Consider the following 15,756-nt stretch of genomic DNA (forward strand, 5'->3'; position numbering starts at 1 on the left):
CATTATTATTAAATGTATCTTACCACTATCAATGTGTTTAATATTATCACCATCAATATAATTATTATCAAATGTATCTTACCACTATCAATGTGTTTATTATCATCATCATCATCATTATAATTATTATTAAATATATCTTACTACCATCAATGTGTTTATTATCATCATCATTATTATTAAATGTATGAATGTCGTCTGTCTATCTGTGTTGGCCCTGTGATGAGGTGGCGACTTGTCCAGGGTGTAACCCGCCTTCCGCCCGAATGCAGCTGAGATAGGCTCCAACACCCCCGCGACCCCGAACGGGACAAGCGGTAGAAAATGGATGGATGGATGGTATCTTACCACTATCAATGTGTTTATTAGTATCATCATCATTATTAGAGTGTCTGCCCTGAGATCGGTAGGTCGTGAGTTCAAACCCTGGCCGAGTGAGAGCGGTAGGTCGTGAGTTCAATCCCCGGCCGAGTCATACCAAAGACTATAAAAATGGGACCCATTACCTCCCTGCTTGACACTCCGCATCAAGGGTTGGAATTGGGGGTTAAATCACCAAAATGATTACCGGGCGCGGCCACCGCTTCTGCTCACTGCTCTCCTCACCTCCCAGGGGGTGATCAAGGGTGATGGGTCAAATGCACAGGATCATTTCCCCACACCTAGTGTGTGTGTGCCAATCATTGGTACCTAAAAATTGTAATTATTATTAAACGTATCTTACCACTATCAATGTGTTTATTATTATCATCATCATCATCATTATTATCAAACGTATGTATCTTACCATTAGCAATGTGTTTATTATTGTTATTAACATCATAATTATAATTATCACTAAATGTATCTTACACTATCAATGTGTTTATTCATATCATTATCATTATCATAATTATTATTAAATGTCTGCGATGAGGTGGCGACTTGTCCAGGGTGTACCCCGCCTTCCGCCCGATTGTAGCTGAGATAGGCTCCAGCGCCCCCCGCGACCCCAAAGGGAATAAGCGGTAGAAAATGGATGGATGGATTATTAAATGTATCTTACCACATCAATGTGTTTATCATCACCATCATTATTATAATTATTATTAAATGTATCATACCACCATCAATGTGTTTATTATCATCATCATTATTATTATTAAATGTATCTTACCACTATCAATGTGTTTATTATCATCATTATTATAATTATTAAATGTATCTTACCACTATCAATGTGTTTATTATTATCATCATTACTATAATCATCATTAAATGTATCGTACCACCATCAATGTGTTTATTATCATCATCATTACTATAATTATCATTAAATGTATCGTACCACCATCAATGTGTTTATTATTATCATCATTATTATTATTATTGAATGTAACTTACCACTATCAATATGTTTATTATTATCATTATCTTACCACATCATCATTATTATTATTAAATGTATCTTACCACATCAATGTGTTTACTATTATCATCGTTATTATAATTATTAAATGTATTTCACCACTATTGATGTGTTTATTATTATCATCATCATTATTATAATTATCATTAAATGTATCGTACCACCGTCAATATGTTTTTAATTATCATCATCATCATCATTATAATTATTATTAAATGTATCGCACCACAATCAATGTGTTTATTATCATCATCAGTATTGTAATTATTATTAAATGTATCTTACCACCATCAATATGTTTAATATTGTCATCATTATTATTTTTATTATTATTAAATGTATCTTACCAATATCAATGTGTTTATTATTATCATTAGCATTATTAATATTGTTATTATTACTAAATGTATCCTACCACTATCAGTGTTTATTATTATCATCATCCTTATTATTATCATTAAATGTATCTTATCACTATAAATTAATTATACAACTCACAATGTGAAGTACTTTGAGAGTCTAGAAAAGGGTTTTATAAAGGTAATCTCTTATTAGAAATGTGTAATTATGTTTTAACCACTCTAACCACTAGGCCACCTACTCAGTGGCCTAGTGGTTAGAGTGTCCGCCCTGGTAGGTTGTGAGTTCAAACCCCGGCCGAGCCATACCAAAGACTATAAAAGTGTGACCCATTACCTCCCTGCTTGGCACTCAGCATCAAGGGTTGGAATTGGGGGTTAAATCACCAAAAATTATTCCCGGGCGCGGCCACCGCTGCTGCCCACTGCTTCCCTCACCTCCCTACCATGAATTGATTAACGTGGACCCCGACTTAAACAAGTTGAAAAACGTATTGGGGTGTTACCATTTAGTGGTCAATTGTACGGAATATGTACTGTACTGTGCAATCTACTAATAAAAGTTTCAATCAATCAATCAATCAATCAATCAATCAAAGAGGGTGAACAAGGGGATGGGTCAAATGCAGAGGACACATTTCACCACACCTAGTGTGTGTGTGAAACAATCATTGGTACTTGAACTTTTCCGCATTGCACAAAAACCAAGACTTTGGGTTAAAAAGTAGAAAAGCATCCATAATGCACCAGGGTGTGATGCCATTAAAGGCCAATCATTTAAAAAGTGACTCCAAAAAGTCTTGTGTACCTTGCTGTGTTTCCTTGGAGAGTATCGGTCCATTTGAAGTTCTGGATGTACCTCATCTTGTTGTCCTGTGTACTACCATCCAAGGGTACGATAAAGCCTGTGGTAGCACAAACGTAAAGTAATCTGTCATGCTAGAAATAACTTTTATTACACATGTCACAGTCAGGAAAGAAAAATGACTGAATACTCAAGTATCACTGAGAATATTCTATTCTTGTGTCATTCATCCTCATTCCTTAGCAGTGAGCTCGCGGCATTTTTGTTCGATTTTTAGCTCGACTTGTCTTGAAAACAAAACGTCTAAATATGGATTATTTAAGTATGTTGAAAATGCAAAAACAAACAGAGAGCAAAACAAAACAGGACAAGACGAGAAGGCATGCTAAGCGCTAATCTATCTTAAATGTGAAAGAAACAAAAAAATGATAAATGTTATGTACACTTCAACAGAAGTCTAAGCTGTTACAGTAGGGCTGTCGCTCTTTGGCCAACACACAATTCAATTTGATTCTTGGGAATGACGATTCGATTTAGAATTGATTCTCGAGTCATAATCAATACTTCTTTAATAACATTGGGGGCCAGTTCTATGATTACCAACATTCCTCCATAAAATTGACAACTTTGATGAAGTGTTATCTGCTCAGCAAGTGTGGGCATCTACATCAACAATACCATTGCCTGGCTGGTAAGGACAGATTTGGATTTATTTGAATCGATTAAGAACCACTACAAATAAGAATCGCAAATCATTCAAAAATCTTTATTTGGACACCCCTCGTTCCAGGTAATATCAGGAAATGAGCAAGTAGATGAATAAGAGAATAATATGTGCGACAACACTGAGATATAGATATGAATGAGTAGATACGACACACATCATTGTGCTGTTTGCTTACAATGTCTAAATATTCATGTTGTACGCAATCACACACCATTATTCATGTTGTACGTTATCGCATACATGGACAGCCACATGAGGAGGCCTGTATACATACTGTACATCAATGACAGATGCATCAATAATGGATGGATGAGTTAGGTCTTTAGTAAGCATGTATACATACTGTACATCAATGACAGAAGCATCAATAATGGATGGATGAGTTAGGTCTTTAGGAGGTGTGTATACATACTGTACATCAATGACAGATGCATCAACATTGGATGGATGAGTTAGGTCTTTAGGAGGCGCGTATACATACTGTACATCAATGACAGATGCATCAACATTGGATGGATGAGTTAGGTCTTTTGGAGGCGTGTATACATACTGTACATCAATGACACATGCATCAACATTGGATGGATGAGTTAGGTCTTTAGGAGGCATGTATACAGTATATACTGTACATCAATGACAGATGCATCAATAATGGATGGATGAGTTAGGTCTTTAGGAGGGAGGCGTGTGTACAACAATGACAGATGCATCAATAATGGATGGATGGGTTGGGTCTTTAGGAGGCGTGTATACACAGTGTTGGGACTAACGCGTTACAAAGTAACGCGTTACTGTAACGCCGTTAGTTTCGGCGGTAACTAGTAACCTAACGCGTTATTTTTTTATATTCAATAACTCAGTTACCGTTACTACATGATGCGTTACTGCGTTATTTTACGTTATTTTTTATGTAGTATCGGCTAGAAACTGAGGATCTGAGTGTGTTTTATTCCAGCGAAGCAGAGACGTGCTTCTGATTCTTCCTCTGCGCTCTCTGTGTGTGCGTGTGACTGTGTGTCTGAGTGTGGGAAGGGGAGGGGAGGGGAGGGGGGTGCGCAATACAACCGTTGGCCAACAAAAAAGTAACCACAGAACACTATACGCCTATACGGTATAGTGTTCTGTGGTTACTTTTTGGTTGGCCAAGCGGACGTGACGACAGGCTGTACCCACTCAGATCCGCACAGACCGGGAGGGGGCGTGCCTTAAGTCCGGCTGGAAATCGGCAGAAATTTGGAGAATGGTTGTCCCAGGGAGAGGCAGTGAAATTCGGGAGGGTTGGCAAGTATGAGATATTCTCACTTCTTTTCTTTTGTCGAGCACAAAGAAAAGAACATTTTAGTTAAATGTAAGTTGTGTCTTGGATCAAAGATCCCGTCTACTGCCCAAAACAACAATTCAAATCTGCCTGGTTAGGCTCTGTGTATGTCACGTGTGCCTTCCTTAGGTGAAGCCAGCTTTACAGCTATGTTGTTGATTGATTGATTGATTGATTGAAACTTTTATTAGTAGATTGCACAGTACAGTACATATTCCGTACAATTGACCACTAAATGGTAACACCCAAATAAGTTTTTTAACTTGTTTAAGTCGGGGTCCAGATACAGATATATACTATCAAATATATACTAACATCATAATACAGTCATCACACAAGATAATCATCAGGGTATATACATTGAATTATTTACATTATTTACAATCCGGGGTGTGGGATATGGAGGGGGGGGTTAGGTTTGGTTGGTATCAACACTTCAGTCATCAACAATTGCATCATCAGAGAAATGGACATTGAAACAGTGTAGGACTGACTTGGTAGGATATGTACAGCAAGTAGTGGACACAGAGAGAGAGATCAGAAAGTATAAGAAAAAGTGTCTACATTTGATTATTTACAATCCGAAGAGGTATTATGTGGAAGGGAGGGTGTTAGTTTAGGGTTGTAGTTGCCTGGAGGTGTTCTTTTAGTGCGGTTTTGAAGGAGGATAGAGATGCCCTTTCTTTTACACCTGTTGGGAGTGCATTCCATATTGAAGTGGCATAGAAAGAGAATGAGTTAAGACCTTTATTAGTTCGGAATCTGGGTTTAACGTGGTTAGTGTTAGTGTTAGTGTTATTATGCTGTTTGTTACTTATGTATGTTATGTTGCAGCTATTTAAAACAGTTTTGTCAATTTGTTCTGGCCTGAAATAAATTGGCCCTTTGAAACATATCTTTGTCTTTGTGTGTTGTATGTAGAGCACATTGCTTAGCAGAGTTCAGTGATGCAAATGTATGTCAAGTTGATCAACAGATTGTATTATTCTCCAGTGCAATAACAGTACTAAAATGAATACTAAAAGGGCATTAATGGGAGCTTTAAAAAAAAAAGTAGAAGAAGTAACTAAATAGTTACTTTTCACAGTAACGCATTACTTTTTGGTGTAAGTAACTGAGTTAGTAACTGAGTTACTTTTGAAATAAAGTAACTAGTAACTGTAACTAGTTACTGTTTTTCAGTAACCAACCCAACACTGTGTATACATAATGTACATCAATAATGGATGAATAACCCAATTGTGAGGTGGTCATAAGGAGCAGAGACTGAGTTAGGTCTCCAGCTCCACACAAAACATCAAATTGATCATTGACTTCACATGTCACGCAATATTGCGTTACATTTTGGAAGTGTGTCTACATTCTGTAAAGCGCCATTTTGAAATTTTAATTGAAGAGATTATGTTCAGTTCAGTTCAGTTTCAGTTTATTTTGAACATGCATACGATACAATGTAATGCATCACACAATTCCAGTTGTTCATTACAGCACGCCCGAAAAGGAGTAGGAAGAAGCAGAGCTTATTTAATCCTACCCCTTTTCATACCATAGCAATTTTATTCAATTTCCTTGTTCTCTGTAACAGAACAATGAACAAATAAATAATAAATAAATAATATACCATAGTAAGCATAAATAATCTTTGTCTCAATATAAAAAAAAGGGGGAAAAAGGGTTGAAGATGTTCATCATAATTCTTGTTCTGTGTACTTTGTGAACACTTGCAGTTTGAACCGTCTCTTAAATTGAATCATATTGGTGCTTTGTTTGATTTCTTTGCTTAATCCATTCTATAATTTAATTCCAGATACTGATATACTAAAGGTTTTAAGTGTTGTTCGAGCATACAAATGTTTTAAATTAGATTTTCCTCTAAGGTTATATTTCTCCTCTTTTGTTGAGAAGAATTGTTGTATATTCTTAGGTAGCAGGTTATAGTTTGCTTTGTACATATTTTTTGCTGTTTGCAAATGCACCAAATCGTTGAATTTCAATAATTGTGATTTAATAAATAAAGGGTTTGTATGATCTCTATATCCAACATTATGTATTATTCTAATTCAGGGGTGTCAAACTCAAATAAAGTGGGCCAAAATTTTAAACTGAACAAAGCCGCGGGCCAATACCCAGAATCCCAGGCAGCCCTAACTCTTCCGGGCTGCAATATACACCCCCGCTACCAGCAAATCCCCCCTCGTCCCCTCCGTGCGTCGGTTGAGGTGGGCGGGGTTGGGGGGCGGGGTTTGGTGCATTTCCAAGTATTTAGGATAGTCCCTTTTAGCACCATTTTTAATAATGCTATTTAGGATGCCCCATGTTGCTCTTATATTGTTTTTGTTCTGGTCCAATAATTGCCTCTAATATTATTTTCTACATGTTCGTAGTATGCCAGTTAGCTTGTTCTAATACGTCGTGTACTTGTTTTCTGCTTCTGTAGATCTTTGTGTTCTATATATGTATTCTATATATGTTCTATATAGTGTATTCTTCTTTTTGCAAGCATTTCTCAGTCCATTTGTCATCCATGGTTGATAATTTTTATTTTGCTTCTTACTAAGTTGTTTCAATGGACACAAATCATCTCGAAAGTATTTACAAAAAAATACCATATGCATCATCTACATCATGGGTGTCAAACTCTGGCCCGCGGGCTAAATTTGTCCCGCCGTGTAATTTCACTTAGCCCTTGAGGCGATATCAAATTAACACTAGAGCTGGCGGTGCCGCAGTACACCGCATTCCTCGCTAATTGTCATACTTGCCAACCCTCCCAGGAGACTCCCATATTTCAGTGCACCACCCAAAAATCGTCACGTTCTCTTTTCGTCCAGTCCAACGAGTGCTGGCCCAGTCATATAATTTGTGCGGCTGTGGCACGCACCCACAAGTGAATGCAACGCTTACTTGATCTTCATTGATACAGGTTACACTGACGGTGCCAGTATAAAAAACTTTAACACTGTTAGAAATATACGCCACACTGTGAACCCACACCAAACAAGAATGACAAACACATTTTGGGAGAACATCCGCACTGTAACACAACATAAACACAACAGAACAAATACCCAGAACCTTTTGCAGCACTAACTTTTCCGGGGCGCTACAAGGTGTGTGTGTGGGGGGAGGGGTTTGGCGGTAGCGGGAGAGTGCTGCAAAGGGTTCTGGATATTTGTTCTGTTGTGTTTATGTTGTGTTAAGGTGCGGATGTTCTCCCAAAATGTGTTTGTCATTCTTGTTTGGTGTGGATTCACAGTGTGGCGTATATTTCTAACAATGTTAAAGTTGCTTATACGGCCACTCTCAGTGTAAACTGTATCGCTGTTGATGAAGTATGCATTGCATTCACGTGTGTGCGTACAGGAGCCGCTCATATCTTGTGACTGGGCAGGCACGTTGTTAGAAGGATGAAAAGCGGACGTGACGACAGCTCGTAGAGGACGTTAAAAGCAGTGCCTGTAAGGCACGCCCCCAAGACTGTGGAATATGAGATATAATGACTGATGAACACCTTCGTTGGATATTGAATGTTGCCTCAGTTCAAAGCTTGAGCCCCGACATTAATGGACTAGCATCCAAGAAAAGATGGCAGGTATCTGGCTTGGGCACATCAGATTAGATCAGTGTGTTGCAAACTGAGCAGTTTAAAGTCCTGAATGGTTGGTTTATTCATTATTTTATTTCCAAATTTATTAGCCTGTGGAAAAAGTTAATGTTGATATTTACCTCAGAAGGCTGCAAATAGAAAAGAGGCATTCAATTTTTATTTAAATTGTATTTGATATGCCATTGATATTTTTTAATTATTATTATTATTATTTCAAACTCGATTTTGCATGTCACTATAAAGTTATATAAGCCTTGCTTGTTCAATATTTAATGCAAAACTGAAAAATTTCCATTCAGCTTTATGTAGATTTTGCAGTTGGCGCTCAAAGTTCCCTGAATTGTCCCTTGTTTCCTCAAGTCGCGTGCTTTCTTGTCAATTTCAGCTTTGCGTTTAGTGAGGTGCTCGTTCATGTACACATTTGTTCCCTTCAGCTTTTTTTCTTATGTCAGCAATGCCATTTTGGATTTCCTGTTGACGAGCTTAACGATGGTGACTGGCGATGGTGTTAATATCGACATCAATTCCCTTTGATTGCAGAAAGTTGACCAATTATTGCTCCATTGAAGATTGATGCGTAGCCCTCCAATGACGATGTCATTCTGTTTGTAAACTGTTCCATTTCCTCTTTGATGTTTTCCACAACAGTGATATTCCCCAGATTGGTGACATCATTGGGCTGGTGTCTCCACAACACTGCTATTGTCCCAATGGGTGTTATTTTGTTGCGTGGCATGAAACTGTTGGCGCAACCATGCATTCTCCTCGCTCAGCTTCTCCACCTGCTGTTCTAATGCATCCATCCGTTCTTTGAACACAATCAATTCCTCTCTTCTAAGATATTCTTTTCTGTCTTTGATTAGCTGTTCTTGGATATCTGAAATGTCTTTTTTTGTACACCGCCGTTTGCCTGCTCCTCGAGAGTGTTGACCCTGTTTTGTAGAGCTAGTACTAACTCTTTCAAGTCTGGTTCCACCCCTGATAACGGTGTAACCCCTGATAACGGTGTATTTACCCGCTGACGGCTTCTTGTCTTGCTCATGGTTGCTCAGCGGCAAAGTGAAGCTGTTGGTGCTGATCGCTTCTGCTGCAGGCTGCGGCTGTATGGTGTTTGGGGATTTTTTAATTGTGTAATTGTGCACCAGCCAGTGCTGTGTCCGCCTTTCTTGTTGATCACTTATGTGGTCCAAGGCTTTTAAAATATGTCCAACTCCTTCGCTTTGTTGTTTAGCTATGGGTTGCTAAGCAACGGCTTTGAGCTAGCATTTAGCTAGTTAGCCCGAGCTTTCCGGCGCCTTCAGTTTGCTTATTTTAGCGAATCAGTGCTTCCCGCTGGGCAGAGTTGAAGTCAGATGTGTTAGCAAGCTGTCTTGTTGCCGTTTGCCGTGGTCACAATCAGTTGTTAGAAAATGTGTTTTTTGATCAAAAACTGTAGTGTTGGGAGCGGAGCTCTTCTAGTTTACTTCCTTCCTCGGAAACAGGAAGTGACGTAATGATTATGATAGAAAGGTGTAACAATGGATAGATAGGAAGAAATAAAAGGGCCATGTGTTGACAAAAGACTAATAAGCAAATGTGGGTGAAAATATTATTGATGAAGATGTTATGCAAGTGTGAAAACTGACATTGTAAGAGAGAGAAGTATGCATCTGTGGCGTTCTTCATGATGTCTGCGTTGCAGGTGACATCAGTGAACATCTCCAGCAGCCTCGCCCTCGATGTCCTTAGGTCACTGTTTTTTATACAAACACATATTTATATATTTATTATCATGGTATTTTATACAAACACATATTCAGAATCACTATATTGTATACAAACACATCTATATATTTATTATCATAGTATTTTATACAAACACATATTTATAATCATGTTATTTTATACAAACATATATTCACAATCACTGTATTGTATACAAACACATTTATATATTTATTATCATGGTATTTTATACAAACACATATTTATATATTTATTATCATGGTATTTTATACAAACACAATCTTAATCACTGTATTTTATACAAACACATTTATAATCATGGTATTTTATACAAACACATTCATAATCACTGTATTTTATACAAACACATTTATTATCATGGTATGTTATACAAACACATATTCTTAATCACTGTATTTTATACAAACATATTTATAAACATGGTATTTTATACAAACACATTCATAATCACCGTATTTTATACAAACACATTTATTATCATGGTATTTTATACAAACACATAGTCATAATCACTCGATTTTATACAAACACATATGTATATATTTATTATCATGGTATTTATACAAACACATATTCATAATCACTGTATTTTATACAAACGTATTTATATATTTATAATTACTGTAAATCATACAAACATGTTTATAGATTCATTATCACTGTATTTTATACAAACCCATTTTTAGATTCATAATTACTGTATTTCATACACACGTTTATATATTCATTATCACTGTATTTTATACAAATATGTTTATATATTCATTATCACTGTATTATATACAAACATATCTATATGTTCAGTATCACTGTATTTTATACAAACATGTTTATATAGAAATAGAATAGAATAGAAAGTCCTTTATTGATCCCTGGGGGAAATTCAGCACCACAGTTCGCTCACAATAGACAATAATAATAATAAATAATATAATATATATAATATATTATATATAATATATGAATAATATAAATATATTCTACATATCGGGACGGCGTGGCGCAGTGGAAGAATGGCCGTGCGCGACCCGAGGGTCCCTGGTTCAATCCCCACCTAGTACCAACCTCGTCATGTCCGTTGTGTCCTGAGCAAGACACTTCACCCTTGCTCCTGATGGGTGCTGGTTAGCGCCTTGCATGGCAGCTCCCTCCATCAGTGTGTGAATGTGTGTGTGAATGGGTAAATGTGGAGGTAGTGTCAAAGCGCTTTGAGTACCTTGAAGGTAGAAAAGCGCTATACAAGTACAACCCATTTATCATTTATTATTTATCATATATTCTACATTTAAGTGCAGTCAAGAAGGAACATATGCATTATACAGTCTGATGGCTGTCGGTATGAAGGACCTCCTGTGTCGTTCCGTGTTGCATTTTGGGAGTCTGAGCCTTCCACTGCTCATTCTCTCCGCAATGTCCGAGTGTAGTGGGTTGGAGGTGTTGTCCATAATGGCTAGGAGTTTTGCCAGATTTCTCCTCTCTGACACCACCGTCAGAGAGTCTAGCTCCACCCCCACCACGTTACTGGCCTTCTCTACCAACTTGTCCAGTCTGTTTGCGTCCCTCGCTCTCAGCCCGCTGCCCCAGCAGGCCGCGGCGTACAAGAAGGCGCCCGCCACCACCGACTCGTAGAACATCTTCAACATCTTTGTACAGACGTTGAAGGATCCTAGCCTCCTGAGGAAGTAGAGGTGGCTCTGTCCCTTCTTGTAGAGTGCCTCAGTGTGTTTTGTCCCATTCAGCTTGTTGTCCATGTGTACTCCGAGGTATTTATAATCCTCAACCATGTCCAAATCGACTCCCCTGATGGAAACAGGGGTCACTGGAGTACTCCTCCTCCTTCCCAGGTCCACAACCAGCTCCTTGGTCTTCGTCACATTGAGCTGGAGGTGGTTCTTTCCACACCATGTGACAAAGTCCTCCACCAGTGCCCTGTATTCCTCATCATCACCATCCTCAATACACCCCACTATCGCAGAGTCATCAGAAAACTTCTGAAGGTGGCAGGACTCTGAGTGATAGTGGAAATCGGTGGTGTAGATGGTGAAGAGGAAAGGGGAGAGGACTGTGCCCTGCGGGGCCCCGGTGTTGCTGACCAGCCTGTCAGACACACAGTCCTGCAGTCGCACGTACTGTGGTCACAGTGTGGGGACTTTCTGCAGCCTAAGGCATGTTGAAGATGTGCTGGAGCACACCACACAGCTGTGGGGCACAGGCTTTGAGCACCCTGGGGCTCACACCGTCAGGACCCGCGGCCTTGCCTGTTTGTAGCTTATTTAGCTGTGCATTCACCTGTTCTGCAGACAGACACACTGGGGGGGTCTTAGGTTGTTGGGTGAGAGGGGGGAGGGGGGGGGGGGGGTCATCAAGCTGAGGGTGAGGTGTTAAGCGGGGGGAGGTAGTCATTGGAGTTGGGGGGCTGTGAGGAGGGGAGGGGGGGGGTGGATTGGTTTGCTGAAGTTGTCAGGGGGCCGGCTGGCATGTATTGGGTGGGGTGGGGGTGTGGGGGGGATGCAGGAGCTGGTCGGAGCCACTGTGTCAAACCTGTTAAAGAACTGGTTTAGTTCATTGGCCCTCTCTTTGTCTCCGTCCACCCCCCGACGGTTTGAGGCCAGTGATGGTCTGCATACCTCTCCAAACCGCCTTCATGTTGTTGTCCTTCAGCTTCCCTTCCAGCTTCCTCCTGTAGTTCTCCTTGGCCTCCCTGAGTTTGGTCTTCAGCAGCCCCTGAACTTTTTCACCTCCTCTGTTACCAGCATTGAAAGCCCTCTTCTTCTCATTCAGTAGGGCTTTGATGTCCTTGGTCACCCACGGCTTGTTGTTTGGGTAGCAGGTGACCGTCCTTGATGGGACATTTGAGTCAACACAGAAGTTGATATAGTCTGTGATGCCCGTCAATGTCCTCTCCATGAGGCTCCATGAGCACCTGCCAGTCAGTTACCTCAAAATATATTCATTATGACTGTATTTTATACAGACATATATTTATATATTCATTATCACTGTATTTTATACAAACATATGTATATATTCATCATCACTGTATTTTATACAAACATATATTTATATTAATTATCACTGTATTTTATAAAAACATATATTTATATATTCATTATCACTGTATTTTATACAAACATATTTATATATTCATTATCACTGTATTTTATACAAACATATTTATAAATTCATTATCACTGTATTTTGTACAGACATATATTTATATATTCATTATCACTGTATTTTATACAAAGACGTTTACAAAAGAAATGTGACTGCCATAACACTTCTTGAGAGGGTACAGAGTGTACTCGTCTGATCTTATTCTTTGTATGTTTCAGATTTGGAGGCAAATATGAATTTGAAGAAGGTGTACGACTTGTCCAGCAGGTTTTGTAAGAAGATGTATGACTTGTCCAACAGGTGTTGAGAGAAGATGTATGATAAGATGTATGATGTGTCCAGCAGGTGTTGTGAGAAGATGTATGATGTGTCCAACAGGTGTTGTGAGAAGACGTATGACCTGTCCAACAGGTGTTGTGTGGAAGATATATATAAATATATATGTATATATATATATATATATATATATATATATATATATATATATATATATATATATATATATATATATATATATATATATATATATGTATGTACACACACATCAGTGACGTGCGGTGAGGTTGATGGCTGGTGAGGCACTGACTTCTTCACAGTCAGATTTACAAACATATGAACCCTAAAGTGTATCTTATTCACCATTTGCTCCAGTTTACACGAGGACCACTTTATTTACCTTCTTTCAAAAACCTCCACTCCACTCCAACGTGTCATCACTTCCGCTCTCAGCGCTTTCAAAATAAGAGCTCAAGGCATATACTGTATAACAGTGCATAACAGGAACTTAACATAACAAAGAGGAAAGCCCATAAAAATAGGTTACAAAAGTTATTTAATAAGAAGCCAAAAAGTGCAAAAACAATAATGTTCGTGTTGGAGGAGTTGTGAATTAGATACACCTGCAGTCTGCAGGTGTACCTAATGTTGTGGCCCTGCAGTTATTCACAACTCCTCCAACACGAACATTATTGTTTTTGCACATTTTGGCTTCTTATGAAATAACTTTTTTAAATAGATTCAATCTTGCACGTGGAAAGTTTAAGTGTGGGCTTTAGTTTATATAACCCTCACGGCGGGGTGCAGGAGGCGGGATTACTGCGAGCCTCAGCCAGTGCGTCTTTTGCAGCCATTTTATAGTCGCTCAGCACAATAAATACGTTACACACATACAGTTGTTGACAAAATACACTGTACATTATATACCTCAGCTAACTAAACTATGGAAATGTATAATATAGTTCATATAGCAATACAGTCTCACTGCACAGCAGGCCAGCAGTTAGCCGAGTCCGCAATCCATGTTGAGGCACAACTGAGTGACGTGCCTCAACTGGCTGCTGATCACCGCACCGTCTCTTCTCAGTATTTGAACGGAAAATGTGAAAATTCAGCGATTTTGAATAAAAATAATCTAAAACTGGTGAAGTTAAATGGAAAATAACTTTATAGTATAATCACTGGATACATATAACAATTTAATTAATTTTTTTTCTTTTTACATTTTTTTTCTTTCCATGATGGCAGGTGAGGCACGTCACTGACACACACACATACATACATACATACATATATACTGTACATATATATATAAATGTGTGTGTGTGTATATATATATATATATATATATATATATATATATATATATATCCATCCATCCATCCATTTTCTACTGCTTATTCCCTTCGGGGTCGCGGGGGGCGCTGGAGCCTATCTCAGCTACAATCGGGCGGAAGGCGGGGTACACCCTGGACAAGTCGCCACCTCATCGCAGGGCCAACACAGATAGACAGACAACATTCACACTCATATTCACACTAGGGCCAATTTTAGTGTTGCCAATCAACCTATCCCCAGGTGCATGTCTTTGGAGGTGGGAGGAAGCCGGAGTACCCGGAGGGAACCCACGCAGTCACGGGGAGAACATGCAAACTCCACACTGAAAGATCCCGAGCCCGGGATTGAACCCAGGACTGCTCAGGACCTTCGTATTGTGAGGCAGACGCACTAACCCCTCTATCACCGTGCTGCCCAAGGTATATATATATATATATATATATATATATATATATATATATATATATATATATATATATATATATATATATATATATATATATATATACACATTTATATATACACATATATATATATACTGTATACACACAAATTTATATACACACATACATATATACATATATATAAATATATATATATATATACACACACACACACACACACACACACACACACACATATATATATATATATATATATATATATACACATATATACATACACATATATATATATATATATATATATATATGTATATATATATAGATATATATATACATATATACACACACACACATATATACACATATATATATATACATACATACACATATTTATATATATATATAGATATATATATACATATATACACACACACATATATAAATATATATATCAGTGATGTGCGGTCACTAGAGGCATATATTATATATATATGTACAGTATATATATATATATGTATGTATGTATGTATGTATGTATGTGTGTCAGTGACGTGCAGTCACTCGAGGCAGGGCCTCACCTGCCATCATGGAAAGAAAAAAAATGTAAAAAGAAAACAAATTAATTAAATTGTTTGATGTATCCAGTGATTA

General features: G+C 38.1%; 1 protein-coding gene across 1 annotated transcript in view; it reads right to left on the minus strand.

The window, feature by feature from the left end:
- brox (BRO1 domain and CAAX motif containing) overlaps nucleotides 1-15,756 on the minus strand; it is a 70,082-nt gene that overhangs the window by 47,341 nt on the left and 6,985 nt on the right. Inside the window, exons 3-4 of the mRNA XM_061924398.2 lie at nucleotides 9,850-9,956; nucleotides 2,576-2,672 (exon numbers count right to left, since the gene is read on the minus strand). Of these exons, the coding sequence (XP_061780382.1) occupies nucleotides 2,576-2,672; nucleotides 9,850-9,956 (204 nt within the window). The remainder of the gene's footprint in view (nucleotides 1-2,575; nucleotides 2,673-9,849; nucleotides 9,957-15,756) is intronic.

This window comes from Nerophis lumbriciformis, linkage group LG29, assembly GCF_033978685.3.
Source record: "Nerophis lumbriciformis linkage group LG29, RoL_Nlum_v2.1, whole genome shotgun sequence".
NCBI lineage: Eukaryota > Metazoa > Chordata > Actinopteri > Syngnathiformes > Syngnathidae > Nerophis > Nerophis lumbriciformis.